Genomic DNA, 22,140 nt, shown 5'->3' on the forward strand with positions numbered 1-22,140 from the left:
ACTAATGTACTTGTCCTCTTGCTCAGTTGTGCACTGGGGCCTCCCACTCCTCTTTCTATTCTGGTTAGAGACAGTTTGCGCTGTTCTGTGAAGGGAGTAGTACACAGCGCTGTACGAGATCTTCAGTTTCTTGGCAATTTCTTGCATGGAATAGCCTTCATTTCTCAGACCAAGAATAGACTGACGAGTTTCAGAAGAAAGTACTTTGTTTCTGGCCATTCTGAGCCTGTATTCAAACTCGCTGATGCTCCAGACACTCAACAAGTGTAAAGGCCAGCTTCTTTAATTAGAACAACAGTTTTCAGCTGTGCTAACATAATTTCAAAAGAGTTTTCTAATGATCAATTAGCCTTTTCAAATGACAAACTTGGATTAGGTCACACAACGTGCCAATGAAACACAGGAGTGATGGTTGCTGACAATGGGCCTCTCTACGCATATGTAGATATTCCATTTAAAAAGTCAGCCATTTCCAGCTACAATAGTAATTTACAACATTAACAATGTCTACACTGTATTTCTGATTAATTTTATGTTATTTTAATGGGCAAAAAAATGTGCTTTTCTTTTAAAACCAAGGACATTTCTAAGTGACCCCAAACTTTTGAACGGTGGTGTAACTTATTAAATCATGTCTCAAAATACAACACTTCCCCTTTAAGACATAAGAAAGCTCTTTACCTGACTGATGGGTAGAAATGCACATGTGGTTTTATTGGAAGCAACCACTCCTCCATTGTTGCATATAGGCCTACTGCACCTCTGATTGGTTATGGTGCACCGGTCTGTGTAGAGTACGGGCCTGAGTTGTGCCTGTCAATGCAATATCATCCTACTCCAATGCGCTATGCCTACAGGAGGAGGTCAAAAGGGGGGTGAGTGTAGCCGATGTGAAATGGCTAGCTAGTTAGCAGTGGTGCGTGCTAGTGGCTTTTCAATCGGTGACGTCACTTGCTCCGAGACCTTGAAGTAGTGGTTCCCCTTGCTCTGCCAGAGCCGCGGGTGACTGTTGACGTGTGCAGAGCGTCCCTGGTTCGCGCCCAGGTCGGGCGAGAGGACGGACGTAAAGGGATACTTTGGAACAGATTTCCACAATTTTTATCACTTGGAGCTGATTTGCTGTACTTTGTTTTATGTCCAGCAATAAAACATAAAAAAATAAATGTAAATGTTTACTTAGTAAAAATTTCACCCCTCCGCTGGTTGGGCCACATAAAATCATCCGTGGGCCAAATTCGTCCAATGGGCCACCAGTTGGGGAACCCTGTTGAAGCATGTCTGTCATTCACCATGTCCATAAGAGCATTATTCATTTTAACATTTTGTCCATTAGCAGACACTTGTCCAGAGCGACATACAGTCAGGACTTTCAACTAAGGCAAGTAAGACAACCCAGTCATTATTCACGTAAATAAGGTCATTTCAACAAACATCATTTCCATTTTTTCTTTCTTTATTTCAATAGATTTTACACTATCTTGCTGTAACATAAAATAGCACAAACTATACGCACAAAGAAGACAGAAAAATGGTTACATCAAAACTAATAATCCAATGAGTCTAGTCTTTTTCTCTATATATTTTTTGTAAAGTAGATGGGATACTGCATTTCTGATGACAAAGCAGTCTCAATTCATTACCTGGGTAATATTCAATAGTGAAAACCGTAAGCGAAACGTTTTGCAACATTAAACAAAAACAAGCGTTTCTTATTGGACAAGTTCACTTAGCCCCTTCCCGTTTCAGCACATTTGCTTCCTTGTGAATACGACCCTGGCTGCAGTCCTTTTAGGGACCATTCAGCATGGCATGATGGCCACAACCCTCATCGTCAAGCTCTCTTCAAGGACAGAATAGGGCCCTGTTCCAATACTTTAACAAAATGCATCATTGCTTTCCCCCTTCCTTGAAGAAATACCTAATCTGCCATGGCTGGATTAGAGAAAGCTATATGATAGAACTGCTGCTTAAATTTAACAAATTGTGTTAGATCAGAAAGTAAGTAAGGAAGGGTGTGTTATTAAAGTATTCGAATGGGGCTTTAGGACACAACTGCTTTTTGTACAGCAGTTGATCCTTTTGGCCTCACCAAAAAATACTAAAGTTAAAACGATATTTAATTTATGTGTATAAATAAAAATATTGTTTTAAGTTTTTACTTTTTTTATATATACACACACACACACACACACAACCGTTCAAAAGTTTGGGGTCTTAGAAATGGCCTTGTTTTTGAAAGAAAAACACATTTTTGTCCATTAAAATAACATCAAATTGATCAGAAATACAGTGTAGACATTGTTGTAAATGACTACTTTTTATGGAATATCTACATAGGCATATTACATTATTACATACATGGAACATGTGTTCCAATGGCACGCTGTTAGCTAATCCAAGTTTATAATTTTAAAGGCTAATTGATCATTAGAAAACCCTTTTGCAAATGTATTAGCACAGCTGAAAACTGTTGTTCTGATTAAAGAAGCAATTACAACTGGCCTTCTTTAGACTTGTTGAGTATCTGTAGCATCAGCATTTGTGGGTTCGATTACAGGCTCAAAATTGCCAGAAACAAAGACCTTCTTCTGAAACTCGTCAGTCTATTCCTGTTCTGAGAAATGAAGGCTATTACATGTGAGAAATTGCCAAGAAACCCCAGTCTTACCGTCAACAGTGAAGAGGCAACTCCGGGATGCTGGCCTTCCAGGCAGAGTTGCAAAGAAAAAGACATATCTCAGACTGGCCAATAAAAAGAAAAGATTAAGGTGGGTAAAAGAACACAGACACTGGACAGAGGAACTCTGCCTAGAAGGCCAGCATCCCAGAGTCGCCTTTAAAACTGTTGACGTTGAGACTGGTGTTTTGTGGGTTCTATTTAATGAAGCTGCCAGTTGAGGACTTGTGAGGCGTCGGTTTTTCAAACTAGACACGAATGTACTTGTCCTCTTTCTCAGTTGTACACCGGGGCCTCCCACTTTTTTTTATTTAAAAAACAAGGACATTTCTAAGTTACCTCAAACTTTTAGTGTGTGTGGTGTGTATATATATATATATATAAAACGCAAAAGTCTTCAGTAGAGACTAGTTTATAGCCTTTACATTTTTATTTTTAACAGCTCTGGAACATAAAACCTTAAGCACGATGGACTAACGATAAGGCAAAGTGTTTGGATAAGCTGTCTGCTCAGCTGACCCAAGTGCTATATTTTTCTCTTACCGTCAGTCAATGTCAACACATTTAATTTCAATCCAAGAACAACTTGGATTTTTTTCTCATGTGCAGACTATCTTGTGTTTTTCGGTATAACTAGAAACATTCAGTAAATTATTGTTTATTAATAAAAACTTTTTTCCATGCAAGATGCTCAAAGGTTATTTCTCTGATACAAACAGGTAGTGACTATTATACAGAATTACTGGTGTATAGTAACTTTGCAAATTTCACAAGGTATGGCATCGGTAATAATGAAATGTTTTACTTTACCGGAAGAAGTGCAATCCTTAACTGATGATAAACAATTTAACAAACTACATTCATAAATATTTTTCCATTGGTGTGCATGAAACCAGTGGTCCTTTCTCAGGGGAAAAGTTGTACATCTTAACTATTCAATTAATAGATCATTTGTTATAATTTCATCCTAAATAACATTGGTAACTTTGTCTATTACATCTTAAGTGTTAAAGTTACACCTTTACAGAGGCTGCTAAGGAAAATTGTCATAATCACGACAAATAAGAAATGTTGAAATCTGCTTTACAATCTAGTGATGTGTGCAGTGTTCTAGAAAAAAAAGTCAACTTAATGATTACATAATTTACAAAAATACAGAACTTTAGTAATTGCAACTTTGTTGCCACTGCAACAACTTAATATTATGAAATACTAGAGTGAAAAGTACATATTTAAATCTTTTTTTTGGTAAAATTTCACCTATACAATTAACATTCTTATTTTCTTTTTTTTTGTTGAACAATAAGCAATTCTAAAGCCTTGTTCATTACTGTAATGCGATGAACTGTGTTGATGACAAGACAAGGGAGATCCAGTAGCTTTCTATTGGTGGCTTTTTAAGACTCCACCCCCTTGCTTCTGATCTGCATCTCATTGGCTGACCAAAGAGACACGACCTTGTAGGTATGCACAGCGCAATAAATTACATTCATTTCAAAATAGAATAGGTTACATCATTCTGACTCATTTGACAAAACATTAAAATACGATAAGTTACCAAAAAATACCTTCGTTCGCCTTCCACCAAAAATTACATTAAAACTGTAACCTTTTAGAAGAAAATCTCAGTGAAAGTGAACAAAAATAAACAAAAAACAAAATACTAAGACCAGTGCCTTAATTTTGAACCAAAGGTGTCTCGTTGTGGATTGTCTGTTGATCAAGCGCCATGAAAATATGTCATGATTCTGATCCTTTTTGTTGAACACAAGGAACATAATTGGTTGTGTAGTGTCGAGAAATGTGATTTAGAGTCGAAATACACATCTCATAAACCATTAGGTAATAACGTGGAGGTTGGTTTAAAACAATGCTAAGTACACAATTAACTATAGCATGGCATAAAATAACAGACTGTTCTGGTGACACACTTATTTTGATGCTTAACATCATAAAACAAATTGAAATAAATGTGAATACATTGCTGCTACAACCATGATTATAAACTCTCCAAGTAAGAAACACATTACATACATTACACATAAGTCACAATTTCCTGTATTCTCAATCACTTTTTTCAATGTAAACTACTAAAAACCTATGGTAAGAACAAAATATTACATCATGAAATGTTTAACAAACATTCTACCAAGCTATCTTGGTTAGTTTATATATATTTTCTATTCAGAAAGTTATTTTTTGTTGTGTTAAATATATGTTTACAATAACACTAGGGTACTGCTTTAACCATGGCATCTGCATGAAAAGTGAATAGTCTTTTCTCTAAATAGGTCAACATACTATTGGGAACTTTGCTTGAACCATCCTTTAATATATTCTTATTTTTTTCTTTGACAAAGTATGTTTCTCCAGATGCTTGTTGTTTTAAAGTTAAAGGATTTTTAGGCACTTCTACAGTTTTTCTCAAATAGAAACAGGATTCTCTGTGATAGCAGGGTGACGACTGACAGTCACAGATAGCCCTCCAGTCAATAACTTCACGTCATCTCACGACGATGACTAGCATCTTTGAATGCACCTTTTTGAGTCGTAGCACTTGTTTCACCCCTCGCCGATCTCACCCTTATCCCTCCTTCTAGCCCCACTCCCCAAAAGGCCTCGTCCCTGTGGTCTTGACTTTGGGGCCTCTGGTGGACTTACAGTCGAGTCGGTCTGTTCCAGTCTGCTGGCAGAATCCATGGCTTGGCCCATTAGGCTGAGGCTCTCTCCCGCCGTATGCTTTCGGCCACCCGCAAGCTTTTGTTAAGCCCTTGGCACACAAACCGGGGCCATATAGGCTAGTAGCACTCCCTGATGCCCAGTATAACTCTCCCCAACACCGACCCCTCTGAGGCTCCCACCCAACCTCACACACACACACAACCCAAATATCAGCACCCATCCAAATGTAAAATTGAAATTTAACGAAGGAGAAGAAATCGAAATTCTAGGTTTTTTTCCAGACGTGCACAAAAACGAGGCCCGACTGCACGTTTTGGCCACGAAGCTGTTCCACGTCTGTTCCCTTGCAGATCGACTCCGATCGCTTCTGTCCGTTAGTCTGTCAGTCGCGATGACTTTCGTTTGGCAAGCCGTTGGTTTTCCAGAGATTAAATGTTGGCAAATGGTTCATATGGAGTGCATACCACACCATTTTAAAGGGGTGGTGGTGATGGGGTGGGGGAACGCGTTCAAACCATCATTAAGAGGACAGTCATTGAGTAAGCATGTCGTCTTCCCTAACATTTGTCTTTTAAAAATAATTAGAACAAACAAAAAGTAAAACAATCCCTTCTAGCTTGATCTGGGGCGCCAGTTGCAACCAGGGGCTTCTCTGTGACTCTCCTGTTTAAAACAATGAAGCACTTTTGACAATAAGCACTAGTTCTCTTATAGTGCAAATAAGGTGTTTTCAAAGGGTGAACATTTGTGCAGATCGAGGTTCTGTTTTGAAAACAAAATATAAAAAAGGACCCATATTACTTTAACAGAGAAACAATCGTTAAAATGAACTCATCGCCATCTCTCCACTAAGTGTATGTAGTTCAGTACATATTCTTTTTTGTCATAATTTTCATGGCAATAGTTTCCTAGCAATACATTTACATATTTTTGTTGTGTGCATCATCTTACACCAGCACTCAAGTCTTATGGTTAATTGGTAGTATTACACTCTTAGCATGCAGGTTGTTGAAGGGGAAGGTAGTATGTACAGAAAAAGGGCTGTTTTGGGCTTTGTAGTGCAGCTTCTTGACACTCCATTTCCTTCCTGACAGTTACTTCAGGATGATCTGTGGGAGAGGTGAAGAAAAATGGAGAACAAAAACATCAGTTCATTGCCTAAACCTTTTCAACTGATAGGCTCAATCTCATTTAATCTTTCCGTGATTCCTCACATCTGATCCCCTCACCTTCTTCTCAACCATATTGGAGAAGAACCAAGTTTCCTCTGACTTTCTCCAATGCGAGTAGAGAGGATGCAAGGAATCCAGGAAAGATTGAGCAAAAGACAGATTGTCTTCATAGGGTGGCTAAAAAGCCAATCCCTAACATACACTACATGACAAAGTAAGTGGACACCTGCTAGTCGAACATCTCATTCCAAAATCATGGGCATTAATATGGAGTTGGTCCCCCCAATTGCTGCTACAACAGCCCCCACTCTTCTGGGAAGGCTTTCCAATAGATGTTGGAACATTGGAAGCAAGTCCCCGCAGCATCCAGCCACAAGAGCATTAGTGGAGGTCGGGCACGGATGTTGGGCGATTAGGCCTGGCTTGCAGTCCGCGTTCCATCGAACACCTTTAACATCCCAAAGGTGTTTGTTGGGGTTGAGGTCACACTGATCTCGACAAACCATTTCTGTATGGACCTCGCTTCGTGCACGGGGGCATTGTCATGCTGAAACAGGAAAGGGCCTTCCCCAAACTGTTGCCACAAAGTTGGAAGCACAGAATCGTCTAGAATTTCATGGTGTTGTAGCTTTAAGATCTCCCTTCACTGGAACTAAGGGGCCTAGCCCGAACCATGAAAACTGCCCCAGACCATTATTCCTCCTCCACCAAACTTTACAGTTGGCACTATGCATTTGGCAGGTAGCACTCGGTTCTGTGAGCTTGAATAGCCTACCACTTCACGGCTGAGCCGTTGTGGCTCCAAGACGTTCCACTTCACAATAACAGCACTTCCAGTTGATCAGGGCAACTCTAACAGAGCAGAAATTTGACAAACTTACTTGTTGGAAAGGTGGCATCCTATGAAAAGTCACTGAGCTCTTCAGTAAGGCCATTCTAATGCCAATGTTTATCTATGGAGATTACATGGCGGTGTGCTTGATTTTATACACTTGTCAGCAACGGGTGTGGCGGAAATAGCCAAATCCACTAATTTGAAGGGGTGTGCACATACTTTGTATATATAGTGTGTGTGTGTGTATGCAATGTCGATCCTGCAAGCTCATAACAAGTCATTTTAATGACACGAGTAGAGTCATTTGACTTGAGGAAAAAAAAAGAAGCTGAATGTTATATTGATGTTGTGTGATTGTCCCGTTGGCTCCTAGTTACTTACTGCTGGTTACCCAGACAGAGGCCCTCTCCAAACCCCTTGCCTCCACCCCCCACCCAGGCACTTGCGTAGATCCAAGAATACTAGATGAGTGTAAGTAATATAAGAGGAAAAGGTTGAGCTACACCTATCCAATTCTTTCAAATATACAAAATAGGTCAACTGTTTAGGTGGTAGGGTCTAGGGGTCATTTTTGGACAGGGCCACAGAAAGCAAATTATTGGCTTATCATGGCAGTGAAAGGCCTCAGAAAGCAGACAGATACAGTAGATGAGCTGGCTGATGCATAGAGGACCACCATGATGTGTTGTACCAGCTACAGCATTGAAATATAATGATTTTTCCCCCTTTTAGGCATTTTATTTCCATGCGTTACAGGCCAATGCTAGCAAAGGCAAAAGGTCACTTCACACACTGGCAGTTAACTGGCAAACTGCCTAAATGACCATAACAAGCGTTCTAATCACCTGTACATGCACACTGAACATGTGTAATGAACGTGTGAAAAATGATCATAAGTGTTCAAGGGTGGAGATGCTTGCATGCTTGGAAATGGAATACACAGACGTCACGGAGGACAGCAGTAACAACAGCAAATCAGATAATCAGTCATTTGAGTGAATGGGCCATGATGGGTGAAGTGAGTGAATGGGCCATGATGGACAGAAAAAGGGAAATGACAGGTCAGGGGTGGATGCCTGACCCACAATAAAATAAAAGCAAACATCAGATGATGTTGTTGGAATAAAATGTGTGTGACACTGATTGCACCGTTTTTTTTTGTGCTTCTGATGGAACTTTACATAAATCCTTACTGCAGACAGCAGCCCCAAAGGGGACATTGTACAATCATCCTGCAGATATGTGAACCAATGTTTACTCTAATTACTTTTTCTAACCAATGTGACAAAACCACCACTCGTGTATCTCGGTGTATTTCCCAATTCAGCCAGAAGAGGGCGTCCCCACATCCGTGTCAGGGCAGTGAGAGGCTTGACCTGCAGGTACTTATGATCAAGACTATTGTCTTGTGGGGCTGATGCCAATTAGTCGACCTGTCGATTGTTTGGTAGTTAGGCTGTTGGTCGACCGAGATCGTTTTAGTCGAGCAGTAACAAATATACACTACCGGTCAAAATATTTAAAACACCTACTCATTGTACAACAATAGTGAAGACATCAAAACTATGAAATAGCACACATGGAATCATGTAGTAACCAAAAAAAGTGTTAAACAAAATCAAAATATATTTTATATTTGAGATTCTTCAAATAGCCACCCTTTGCCTTGACAGCTTTGCACACTCTTGGCATTCTTCTCAACCAGCTTCATGAGGTAGTCACCTGGAATGCATTTCAATAAACAAGGTGTGCCTTGGTAAAAGTTAATCTGTGGAATTTCTTTCCTTCTTAATGCGTTTGAGCCAATCAGTTAGGTAGGGGTGGTATATTTGGTAAAAGACCAAGTCAGAAACCAAAAATGATGCAGAAAAATCTATCCATGCTTTTGTCACTTCTAGATTAGACTACTGCAATGCTCTACTTTCCAGCTACCCGGATAAAGACCTAAAAACTTCAGTTGGTGCTAAACACAGCTGCTAGAATCTTGACTAGAACCAAAAATGTGATCAAATTACTCCAGTGCTAGCCTCTCTACACTGGCTTCCTGTCAAGGCTAAGGCTGATTTCAAGGTTTTGCTGCTAACCTACAAAGCATTACATGGGCTTGCTCCTACCTATCTTTCCAATTTAGTCCTGCCGGACATACCTACAAGTACGCTATGGTCACAAAACGCAGGCCTCCTTACTGTCCCTAGAACTTCTAAGCAAACAGCTGGAGACAGGGCTTTCTCCTATTGAGCTCCATTTTTATGGAATGGTCTGCCTATCCATGTGAGAGACGCAGACTCATTCTCAACCTTTAAGTCTTTATTGAAGACTCATCTCTTCAGTAGGTCCTATGATTGACTGTAGTCTGGAAAAGGGGTGTGAGGGTGACCGGAAAGGAACTGGAGCAACGAACCGCCCTTGCTGTCTCTGCCTGTCCGGAAACCCTCGCTCCACTGGGATTCTCTGCCTCTAACCCTATTACGGGGGCTGAGTCACTGGCTTACTGGTGCTCTTCCATGCCGTCCCTAGGAGGGGTGCGTCACTTGAGTGGGTTGAGTCACTAACGTGATCTTCCTGTCCGGGTTGGCGCCCCCTTGGGTTTGTGCCGTGGGGGAGGTCTTCGTGGGCTATACTCGGCCTTGTCTCTGGGTAGTAGGTTAGTGGTTGAAGATATCCCTCTAGTGGTGGGGGCTGTGCCTTAGCAAAGTGGGTTGGGTTATATTCTGCCTGTTTGGCCCTGTCCGGGGGCATCGATGTGTCTCCCGACCCATCCTGTCTCAGCCTCCAAGTATTTATGCTTCAATAGTTTGTGTGTCAGGGGACTAGGGACAGTTTATTATGTCTGGAGTATTTCTCATGTCTTATCCAGTGTCCTGTATGAATATTCTCCCCCCCCCCCCACAGTTTTTTTAAACTAATTAAACAACAAAGAATATGATCCACATGATCAGTCACTTTGTAAAATAAAAAGTGGTTAATGTGAAAGCAAGCAGTTTGCATACGAATCACGTAGGTCACCTATTTTGGATTCAAAACGGCGAATTTCGCCGAAAGGTTTGCATCCCTGCCAAGTTCATTTTATGGCAAAAACAACTAATAAGCAAAGAAAAATGACAGTCCATCAATAGTTTAAGACATGAAGGTCAGTCAACGCGGAACATTTCAAGAACTTTGAATGTGCAGTTGCAAAAACCTTCAAGCGATATGGGTCATACGTAAATGCCAACAAAACTGAAAAAAAAATGCTTCACAGAGTTCAAGTAACAGACACATCTCAACTAGGGATGCACGATATATCGGTGAACATATCGGAATCGGCTAAAAATGGCAACATCAGTATTGGCCCGATGTATAATTTAACACCGATGTTAAAAATCCATGTCAAAGCTACCGTGCACAGCATATAATGTATTTACATGACGTAATAACGCCACGTCAAATTTTGCTCTACACGTGCAACACATCATTCCTAACCTAGCCCACAATGTCTGCTGTGTGGATCGAGCAGTCAACAAGTTGAACAGTCATTTGAAAGAGTTTAAACATTTCAGCGAGACAACTCAAAAGGGCAAAATCCATTAAAGCCAAGATAATGGTATTCATTGCCCTTGACAATCACCGGCCACAAACGATGTGTTTACAATGCCTCGTTGGAAATAAAGCATAATTTGTTCGACCGCAACTTTTGGGGTAGCTATCTTTAGCTTGATAACTAGCTAGCACCAATACAAGCAGCCTGAAAACAATGACCAGTAGAAACTGCAGTCATTTTCATTATTCTTAGCAATAATTTAGGAACCCTTGTGACTATTAGCTAGGTTGCCACTTGTTTTTCACCTATTGAAATTGAACTTCAGTTGATAAAATAAATAGCTAGCCAGCTACTGATGTGAAGCCAGCCACAATAAGGATTAGACACAATAGTGGAATTTGCAGTTTTCCTTAATAAAAGTATGTCATTGACAGTGATGAAAATGAATACAAATAGTAGAACTATGCCATACTTTTATTTTGAAGGCTAACCGGCAAAATCCACTATTGTGGCTAATCCTTATTGTGGCTAGTTTCACATAGATGGGTCCGACCACCATTAATCAAATACGAACTGTCTTATAAATTAGGGTTATTTTTAGATGACACCTAGCTATATAGTTAGCTAGCTAACTAACTATAGCTACTGAAACAGATTATGTTGTGTTATTTGACACGTTTTAGATGACACCTAACTATATAGTTAGCTAGCTAACTATAGATGCTGAAACAGATTGTCGTGTTATTCAAATAGTGTTATTTGACGTATCTTTTTTGACACGCAAAGACCCAAACGGCGTTCCATAGAAATCGTGGTTGAGAATGAAATGACTAAACAATTGAACAACAAAACAGCACAGCAAGTAAGTGAAAGAAACAGGTTTTGATGATGTTTTACTGGTAATGGGGACATACGTAAATGCCAACAAAATAACTTGTTGGTCAGTGTGGTGTGTGTGTGTAACTTTTATTTAACTAGGCAAGTCAGTTAAGAACAAATTCTTATTTACAATAACCCTAACCCCAATCACAGCTGGATGTGATACAGCCTGAATTTGAACCAGGGACTGTAGTGACACCTCTTGCACTGAGATGCAGTGCCTTAGACCACTGCGTTCATGTGGGTGTGTGTTAACTATCTAACTGTACTAGAATGTTTAAAAGGCCGCTAAAATTTTAAATATTGCTTACCGGTATCGTTTGTTTTTGGCAAGGAAAATATCGGATATCGGTATCGACCAAATATGTCATATCGGTGCATCATTAATCTCAACTGTTCAGAGGAGACTGTGTGAATCAGGCCTTCATGGTCGAATTGCTGCAAAGAAACCGCTACTAAAGGACAGCAATAAGAAGAAATGACTTGCTTGGGCCAAGAAACTCGAGGAATGGACATTAGACCGGTGGAAATCTGTCCTTTGGTCTGGTAAGTCCAAATTTGAGATTTTTGGTTCCAACCACCGTGTCTTTGTGAAACGCAGAGTAGGTGAATGGATTATTTTTTTCATGTGTGGTTCCCACCGTGAAGCATGGAGTAGGTGTGATGGTATGTGGGTGCTTTGCTGGTGACACTGTCAGTGATTTACTTAGAATTCAAGGCACAGTTAACCAGCATGGCTCCCACAGCATTCTGCAGCGATATGCCATTTTCACATAATTTGTTTTTCAACAGGACAATAACCCAACACACCTCCAGGCTGTGTATGGGCTATTTGACCAAGAAGGAGAGTGATGGAATGCTGCATCAGATGACCTGGACTCTACAATCACCCAACCTCAACCCAATTGAGATTGTTTGGGATGAGTTGGCCCGCAGTGTGAAGAAAAAGCAGCCAACAAGTGCTCAGCATTTGTGGGAACTCCTTCAAAACTGTTGGAAAAGCATTCCAGGTAAAGCTGGTTGAGAGAATGCCAAGAGTGTGCAAAGGTTTGATTTTGTTTAACAATTTTTTGGGTTACTACATGATTCCATATGTATTATTTATATAGTTTTAATGTCTTCACTATTATTCTACAATGTAGAAAATAGTACAAATAAATAAAAACCCTTGAATGAGTAGGTGTGTCCAAACTTGACTGGTACTGTATATCACCAGTAGTACATTTACCGTTAATTCCTATAATTTCTATTCTACAATGTTTGTTACTTTGTTATGGTAATTTCTGTTAATGCATTCAATATCATTATTCCAGTCTTCTCGTTATCATTGTCCGAGTGGACACAACCTATTATACACTTGTCAGAAACAAGTTCTGTTTAATTTCATTCCATTATTGTCTTTTGTTTGGACCGCTCTTGTCAATGTTGAGAGTAAGGACGCGCACACATAGAAGTTGGCCTAAAGAATACCTGGCCTGCACGCAAATGTAGTCATATACATGTGCCCATTTGGGGATCTGATAGTATTTCTGATTGGCTTAACACACCACCACTAATGACCAGTAGAGCTTCTCAAAGTAACGTGTTCTTGAGCTCAAACAGCAAGCAAACAAAATATGTTTTTACATCCATTGAGAATTAATTGTTCCTCAATGTATTTGAAAAATCTTCCCAGCTCCCTACCTTTTCGATAATCACTCAGCATGAAAGGGAAAAATTGCATGCTCTGATTCAGTGGAAACGTAATAAAATAGGTCTACCTGATTACTTCTTATCAGTGCTGGAGTTCGACTGAAATATGTTCCGGTACTCATTTTGTGTGCTGGTACTGTTTATATTTAGGAGATCCACAATACCTTTTAGCTAATGTTCTATAAGAGGAACAGGAGCTCAAGCAGTAGAAAATGTGAGGTGTCGGTACTCAGCCCCAGTGAGCTCCTGCCCAAGTCAAGCACTGCTTCTTATCCCTTGCGCAAATAGCCTACAACTGTGTCTGTCCCGTGCTCACTAGCGTGGGAAACTGAGGGCCCAGAATATTTTATACAATGTTTCAAGTTAGCTAGTGCAAGCTTCAGCCTGAACCAAGTTAATAGTTGATACAATGTTTCAAGTTAGTTGCAGTCAAGCCATCTGTAGCCAATGTGATTTATAGGATTTTTTTTTTTATTTATTTTTTAAATCAGGATATTTTGTACCTGCAGTCTGCAATGGTTTTATTTGTTGGCTTTATGTAGGCTATTTTTACATCGTTGGCAATGGCAATAGAAGTTACTTTCAGTTTATCATTTTCATTTAGATTTGGATAGAATTTTGATTAACCACAAGACAATGACTTTGACAGTGACTGTTTCACGAAAATGTGCATATGAAAACCATAACTGGCAAGCAGAATGGTAGAAATGTTAAGATAAATTGGCATTCCACATGAAAAAAAGGTCAGTGTAGCCCATTACCGGCAACTTCAGGAGAGTAATGGCAGAATCTGCGAAAGCCAGCAGGAGGAGAATAGGGTCAGTTAAGTTTTTTTTTTTTAACTCTTTCTTATTGGTCTATTAACACATTTACCGCCTGGTGATGTTACCAGGCCAAAACTCCATCCGACCAAAACTGGCGGAAATTTCAGTTAAAAGGGCATGATCATCATCTTCGCAATTTCACAGTATTATTCCAAACTCATAGTGCGGAAATATATATAAAACACTATAAAAATCACATTTTTGACTACACTGGGCCTTTAAAAGAGGGTCCACTTCACCTATGTCAAACACGTTACTCCAAACCATTACATTTTTTACTGTGAAAACACAATGTATATGATATATTATAGATAGACAACTCATGAAATACTGTAGCTGGGTTGTGTCTGGACTGAAGGTATATACCCTGAATCTCTATACATTGCTTACACCTATCCACTCCGCTTAGATCTACACAAGTGCATAGGGGTTAGGGGTAGGTATGAGATTCAGGTTTGTCCCCCATATTGAACCCTCTTCCCTGTATAGTGCAATACTTTTGACCAAAGCCCAAGGGACGGACCCAGGATGCAGACAGAGAGAGGGCGTGTGAGGGGAAGGCTATGGCTGTCTCTACAGCTCCTGTAAGACATATACACAGTCACAGCCCGCAGCTGTTAGCTAGTGTCCATGCATTATGACTAGAGCCATGTGTTTCACTAGCTCACTGCGATGATAAGTCAGTGATGATGACGAGATCCACATTGGAACATCAAAAGTGGTCCCTCCCTCAGTTTCTCCCTGCCACTCTCTCTTCTACTCAGACACACTGGACAAAGCAACACCATCTGAGAGTGGGAGGCTGTGTGTGTTTGTGTGTGCCACGTGTCCTCCCCGACGCGCACCTCGCAGTCTCATCTTCAGCTGCCTCACCAGGTGTGCTACTCTGAGGGTGGTGTGATGTTAGGGATGCGTCCGAAACGGCACCCTATTCCCTATATAGCGCACTACATCACTGATCAGGGCTCATACGACTTTATGTGCACTGTAGGGAATAGAGTGACATTTGGGACGCGCGATAGGGAGAGGCTACAAAATGGCGATGGGTGTGTGTTTCGAAGGTAATCATTAAAAAGCTTTTCTCCCTGGTCATGGTCCAAAAATAGAACAATATCAAGGAAATTGCTAGTCATGAATGATCAATAGCAAGTGGGACTGAGTTTTGAGGAAAAGGGTATAGAGACATATGCGTAATAGTAGGCCTACAATAATAAAACATTACAGGTAGCAATAATAGGTAATGTGCTAGTAATAATACTAGTGTGGTTGGTCATACAAAAATAAATAAAAATAAATTTTCATCCATTTTGAATTCAGGCTGTAACAACAAAATGTGGAATAAGTCAAGGAGTATAAATACTTTCTGATGTGTAAGAGTGCATTTTCTGGTCCATTTTTTGACTAAATAAAGCCTGGGATTGAATGTGTAATGATGTGAAAACTAACAGAAAACCAACCATCACTTTCTCTCAATATAAACCAATTCGAGGGAACAGTGTGAAATAATGATGATTCACCCACAACCGGAAGTCTTGATGATCATGGATCGACGTCATCAAGCCTGTAACGTGGCCAACACTCAAGGCCTTTCTAAGTGGGGTTGATGGGAGGACTGCTTGGTTTGCTGAGGGCGCTCCACCTGGCAGTGCGCTGTAATTGTCAGGTTTAAAAGGAGTAGTGTGTGTGTGTGTGTGTGTGTGTGTGTGTGTGTGTGTGTGTGTGTGTGTGTGTGTGTGTGTGTGTGTGTGTGTGTGTGTGTGTGTGTGTGTGTGTGTGCACGCGCGTCACCTGACTTCCGCACCAAACTGCACCTTCCCGGCCCCTGCTGACACAGAGCCATGCGTCTAACTAGTAACTGTGCTTATCTGGAGCAATTTTAGGCCTTTCCGGAGACGTCCTTCCTGTCTCTTGTAACACTAATATAGCAGACATGTCCACCCTGGATCGACAGTTTCCTCAAGGCTTTTGTCCTCACCCATCACCGCCAAGCAGAAGAGGAAGTCAGAGAGTGAAAGCTGTGTTTGCTGACAGGAGCCAACATGGTGGATGGAGAGGCTAGGTTTTTGTAGGTGGAAAGAAAGTGTATGTGCGTGCGTGTCACGAAACACACAAGTGATGTATGTTTCTAACGCAAGTGAAGATGGAAACTCGACCACGTAAAGTGGATGAAAAACAACATACATGCAAAACAAAACCTAGCATCTAATGAAACACAAGACAACAACTATTATTTGCAAATGTGAGAGCTCTGAATAAGTGCTTCACTAGGTCATTGTGAAACATGCCCAATAAATTACTAAACATTACTGTACGTTTGTACAAGTATGTCTTCTGAAATAATAGTCATCACATTCTGACACCTGTGGCAGACATTGAAATACCACAGTAGCAGACTAGAGCATGAATGAGTTGGGAAAATACAATTTGAATTTAATTGAAGGACGTGGAGGTTGGGCTCAGCCATAGAGTTGGATAGAGGGCACACAAAGAAATTGACTAGTTCAATTGAAATTATAGAAGATGAGCTCTATGGTCATCAAGCACTTATTTAGAGCTCTGGGACTGGATGAAAAAGCTTTAAAATGAGCAAACCTGATTGGCTGGCGCTGCTGCTGCGTAGGGGACACTTGTGACAGGAGTTGTTGTTGCAGAGATAGTAGCAGGCGTAGCACTGTACATCATGGGTACTTTTTCAGGAAGGGGGGGGGGGGGACATGGAAGCAATGAACAGGTAGGCAGTGTGATAACAATGGCAACGGGTGTTGATTGTTTGGTTGTTGTTTTTGGGCATGATGCATATTACAGAGGGTCGAGCCATCATTAGGTTAGCCCAGCGGAAGGTGTGCGCATCACAATGCAAAAGCGAGAGAAAGCATGGGAGAAAAAAAAAGAGGAGAAAAAGCTGAATTACAATCACAAGTAAGGAAATTTGGACCCACAATCAGTTATTCCTAGAAGACTGAGTGAGATATGATGAGTGGTATTATAAGATTTAGATGAACTAGAAAACAATTAGAGCCCCATCAAGATCGAAAGCTTTTCTACCAATTGTGTTCAACCTCTATCTATTTTTCTCTGGGATCAACACAGCACAGTAAAAAGCACAATATCTACTTTTCAACAAACAATTCATTTGGAATGACATTTTTTTTATACTAGTAATACTGATAATGTTAAGAATAACACTTCACATTTCATAATTAGGGTAGAGGACAGTAAGTAGCTAAGTAACAAAATATATTACATCCTAATTGAGAATCATCTCTTACAGGTGAGTTCAAATTAACATGTAAGGACTTCGCATTACTTTGTGGCACTTTTCAGTAAAAACAATCATGCACTCTAGCCCAATGTTCTACAACCGTGCCTCTCACTGTGTCACAACATCCATGAACTTTGTGTCACCTGTAATCGCTTACATCTCCCGGCCTGTTCCCGCTCTCCCCCCAATTTAAAGAGGCTCCATGGTGAAGTTTCCCCTAGGTACAGATCTAGGATCAGCTTCTCCTCCCCCAATCCTAACCTTAAACATTAGTGGGGACCCAAGATCAGAGTCTAGGGGCAACTTCACCCTATTCCTTTAAAAGCATAGTGAGAATGAAAAAGGGAAAGGAAGGAACCTACCAAGGCTGCTAGCTGGAGTCATGCACAAGACTGACCCTGTGTGATCATGCAGTGGAAGAGAGTGAACAGAGGGTTAAATAAGGGGAGGAGAAAAACATGTTAAAGAGGAGACAGAGATTTTGGTTGTAGCCTGGTTCCAAATTGGTTTGTACGGTATGGCATGCCATTGACCATAGGAGTCGGCAAGCGAGCACAAACAGATCTGGGACCAGGCTAGAGATTTTGGTAGCTAGCTATATAAACAACATGCCTTTAAACAAATTTCACAAGCCTGCAATTGGTATGACTGCACTGTGCAGTTTGACTCCATTTGTAGTCTTGTGCCATACATTATGCCACACATCTGGCCGTGATTGGGAGTCCCATAGGGCGGTGCACAATTGGCCCAGCGTCGTCCTTGTTTGGCCGGGGTAGGCCGTCATTGCAAATAAGAATTTGTTCTTAACTGACTTACCTAGTTAAATAAAGGTTCAATTCAACAACAACAAAAAAACACAAAAAAAAGTCTGGTCTGTAAATAAATCATGAAAAAAATATGTTCTGGGGGGGTGGGAAGGTAAGATCACACATACTACAAATGAAACTTTTTAAGTGTCAGAGGTTTATTAGCCTCATATGTGTGTGCCATCTTGCCAACTCCTATGGTCTCTGTCACAGCAGACACATGGTGTGACAATGGCAATAGGAGCTGGCAAGACAGCACACACATTTCTGGGATCAGGCTAGAGAAGGTTAGGGGCTGGATGCTTGAACCATGCAGTGAGAACGAATCAGACCTGGGTTCAAATAGTATGTCTTCTTTCAAATTACTTTATGCGTTGGACCTGGAGTGCCAGATGGGCAGCGTTTGCACTTTTGGTTCAATAAAGCACAGCTAGAATATTCCAAGAGAAATCGTTATTAATTGAACCCATGTGTGGTGTGTACACAGCATTCTGAACATGCTTCCTACACTGGGAAAGGAGAGGAAGGGTGTAAAGGCCATGGAGGATGATAACACTAAAGAAAGGAGTAGGTAGGGAGGGATAGGGGGTTAGAGGAAGGTAGTCTCATCCACAAGAGGCTTAAAGGGATAGTTCGGGATTTTGGCAATGAATACCTTTATTTACTTCTCCAGAGTGAGATGAACTCATGGATACCATTTGTATGTCTCTGCGTCCAGTATGAAGGAAGTTAGAGGTAGTTTTGCGAGCCAATTGCAATCTTTGAACAGGGCCCATAACAACTTGAGGAAAAGCGGTTGATCACACTGTTGGTTTAAAGAGAGACTGGCCTCAAACTTTTGGAGAAAATATGGGGAATATCCCATTTCTTCACAAGCTCACCTGGTGAAACCTTTTAAGGGTTATATACTTGAACTTTGCCCTTTGATGCTTTTATGGGGAAACGGAAAGTTAGGGAAGCTCTATCCAGCTTGTGTCTACATGCTACATGGGTGTGTATCTGTGTACATACATGTGTATAGGGGTGTGTGTGTGTGTGCCTACATGCGTCTGTGTGCAGGTACATGTGCATGTGTTGTGGGCAGGTGTACTCCCTACCTGTGGGAAAGCCACAGAAAGCCGTCTGCTGCTGCAGCTGTGCGTTGGCCAAGGCCTGCTGGTAGTGCAACATACTGGGGTGAAAGAGCGAGCTGGCCCCGTTGCTCTTCTCAAGTGCTTGTCTCTTTGGTAGGGGCTGCAGGCAGCCGTGGGGGAAAGCCTGTACGGGAGGGACGAGGAGACGTTAGATACAACGAGGCGGAGGCTCAAAAATGACTACATTCATATGACTATTCTCTATACTATCACACTGCTTCTCTGGGTCTTTTGTGGCTACTAGCTACAAAACAGCACAAAGTTACAACAGAGAAGTCACAATGGCAACTTGGGTTTAAATAACCACATGGGGACAATAACGGAACTACACACGATATCTAGCAAGGCAATTATAAAACAATGATTTACAGTAACAAACAAATTGATACTTGGGAATTAACATTCTCATTGTTGTTATACGATCAATCAATGTAAAGCATACTAAAATAATAACTACAAGAATCATATTGGTGGATATTCATTGCATAATAAAAAATACTTGGACATTTAAAACAGCAAAAAGCCAAATTAAAATTATTGTGAGTTGCTACAGTACATTAAAGAAGCTACATGCAAAGCAAAAGGTGAAAGGTCAAAGTACCAGTTCTACAGTTGCCTCGAGGGGTCGCTTCATTGCTTTGGCAGTCGACTGAGTCTTTAAATAGCAGGCAGCGAGCACATGATGGCAGTGGGCCAATGGGAGTCAAGCGTATTAACATACAGGTAACAGCAAGCAGAGGTGCGTCATGGGGGACAGCATTGCATTGTGGATAGGTGAGAAGGAAAAACAAAACAAAATAATCTGAATGCAGTATACCACATACAAAACAATAGTCATGCACATAAACAAAAAATAGTTTGCTGTTTGTTTAAAGAAACATATCACTAAAGTTCTGTAAAGCAAAAAAAGCATCTACTATACCTTTGGTTAAAAAGTTAAATAAATACAAAGATTTTCAAATGCACTTATGAAGTAAACAAACTATTTGGATTGCAGTTATTAGTTCTGTAAAGCTAGTTACGTCTTTACAAGTAAATCAGTTATCTAATCAATCTATGTATCAACATATGTTGGGGTATTATTGATAAACAATTGACATTCAGTTGGGCCAAATCCTAACTTGAGATCTGTGCGCATAACTCAACAATGTTCATAAATCTCCATTTGAAATCGTGATTTACGTGAAAGTTTGAGTTATGTACACAGATCTAAAAACGGTAGGATTCGGCCTCTTCTGTAAACACTCTTGTACACGATCTGCTGTATGGAATATTGTTGGCTCTGTTTTTGGTGCTTTGGTGTGACTGGCCACCATGACAGAATAGGATGTGAGTGCAACAACCATTTCTCACCGAAAAACCCTAGTCTTTGCTCTAGCCCTTACTATTGTGTTCATAGAGCTGAAAGGACTGGATAGGTGAAAGCAATAGGAAACATATTAGAGGGCTGGGATGGAACCATCACCATCGCATAAACCTATCCAGTTCTTTTAGATATGAGAAAACAAAAAAACAAGGGGCTAAGGGAATGGGCTACCAGGGATCAATGTACAATGGAGAATCATTGTTGAATAAAGTATTGTTGATTGGACAATGTCTTGTTGATTGGAATTTTTAGCTTTTACAATAAAAGCAGTGCAATTTGGAACCAAAGCACATTTTAGAGACCATTATGACCAATGGTTTGATAGAAGATGCCCTATGGCAGACAATGGTAGAATGGACAATGTTTTGGCAGCCGGTCGGTCACATCCATTTCAGTCACGGGGTAAAATAACATCTGATTTAGGTGTTAAAAGCAAAACTATTATTTTTCTTTACATAACTACACTAATAAATGAGTGAACCCAAATGTGTAACTTGTTAGTGTGTGGTTAATGGGCAACTTTGTAACAATATTTGTTATTAGGAAAGTCAGCACAAAATGTGGAGCACTGTTTATTCTACATTCCTCTTTGATTATACAGTAAAAAAATATATATATATATTTGCTCAATGCAATAACATTTGAAGAAGAGAAAACGGATGTTTTTTTAGCAAGGCTTCTGAATGAAACCAATCGATGACATTGCACAAAGGAAACATCGATGGGACAACCAAGGCACTTATGATTACTAGGCCATGCACAAGCCTTTGCTTTATGTGTAGGATAATACTAAGATTATTCGGTAACACTTTACATTAATGTACCTTTTTATAAAGATAGATATTTTATAAAGTGTTTCCGATCATTCCAAATGAATACACCTCAGATTCAGTGTTAGATTTAGACTGAAATGTTATGTTAATGGAAGCAAACAGAGGGGAGGGAAATATGACAGCATTCAACTTGCGACACAACAGGCTATGGAAGGCAGAAATGGAGCTAAATTAAATCAAATGACACCTCAGTGTAACTGTATAGTCTACAACTCAACACATAGCAGGATCTAACCTCCACCTGTTGTTTATAATCTTATGTACTATAAACTTGGTTCTGTCTGGGGTATATTTCCAGATGAACAAATCTTTGTTCTTTGTAAGCTCATGATACATGTATTGTTGGTACAGTTGTGGGCACTAAAAAGTTACACAATGCATGAGCAACATGGCACTTGGTCTCCCTTTGATAGTTTGTCACAAAAAAAACTGTACTATGGTACAACTTTTCAGTGCCCG

General features: G+C 40.4%; 1 protein-coding gene across 17 annotated transcripts in view; it reads right to left on the reverse strand.

Annotated features, from left to right (window-relative positions):
- Nucleotides 1-3,073: 3,073 nt before the first annotated feature.
- The window catches only part of LOC115129612 (muscleblind-like protein 2a), an 83,248-nt gene continuing 64,181 nt past the window's right edge, over nt 3,074-22,140 (reverse strand). For 3 of the 17 annotated variants that reach the window (XM_029660164.2, XM_029660162.2, XM_029660163.2), the window contains exons 6-9: nt 20,084-20,137; nt 19,447-19,606; nt 17,906-17,941; nt 3,074-6,468 (exon numbers count right to left, since the gene is read on the reverse strand). In XM_029660164.2, the coding sequence (XP_029516024.1) occupies nt 6,353-6,468; nt 17,906-17,941; nt 19,447-19,606; nt 20,084-20,137 (366 nt within the window). In that variant the 3' untranslated portion in view covers nt 3,074-6,352. Of the gene's footprint in view, nt 6,469-16,873; nt 16,969-17,905; nt 19,155-19,446; nt 19,607-20,083; nt 20,138-22,140 lie in introns of those variants that run through there. The other 14 variants (XM_029660166.2, XM_029660165.2, XM_029660173.2 and 11 more) reach the window with 9 other exon arrangements.

The sequence above is a fragment of the Oncorhynchus nerka genome, linkage group LG5 (assembly GCF_034236695.1).
Source record: "Oncorhynchus nerka isolate Pitt River linkage group LG5, Oner_Uvic_2.0, whole genome shotgun sequence".
Lineage (NCBI taxonomy): Eukaryota > Metazoa > Chordata > Actinopteri > Salmoniformes > Salmonidae > Oncorhynchus > Oncorhynchus nerka.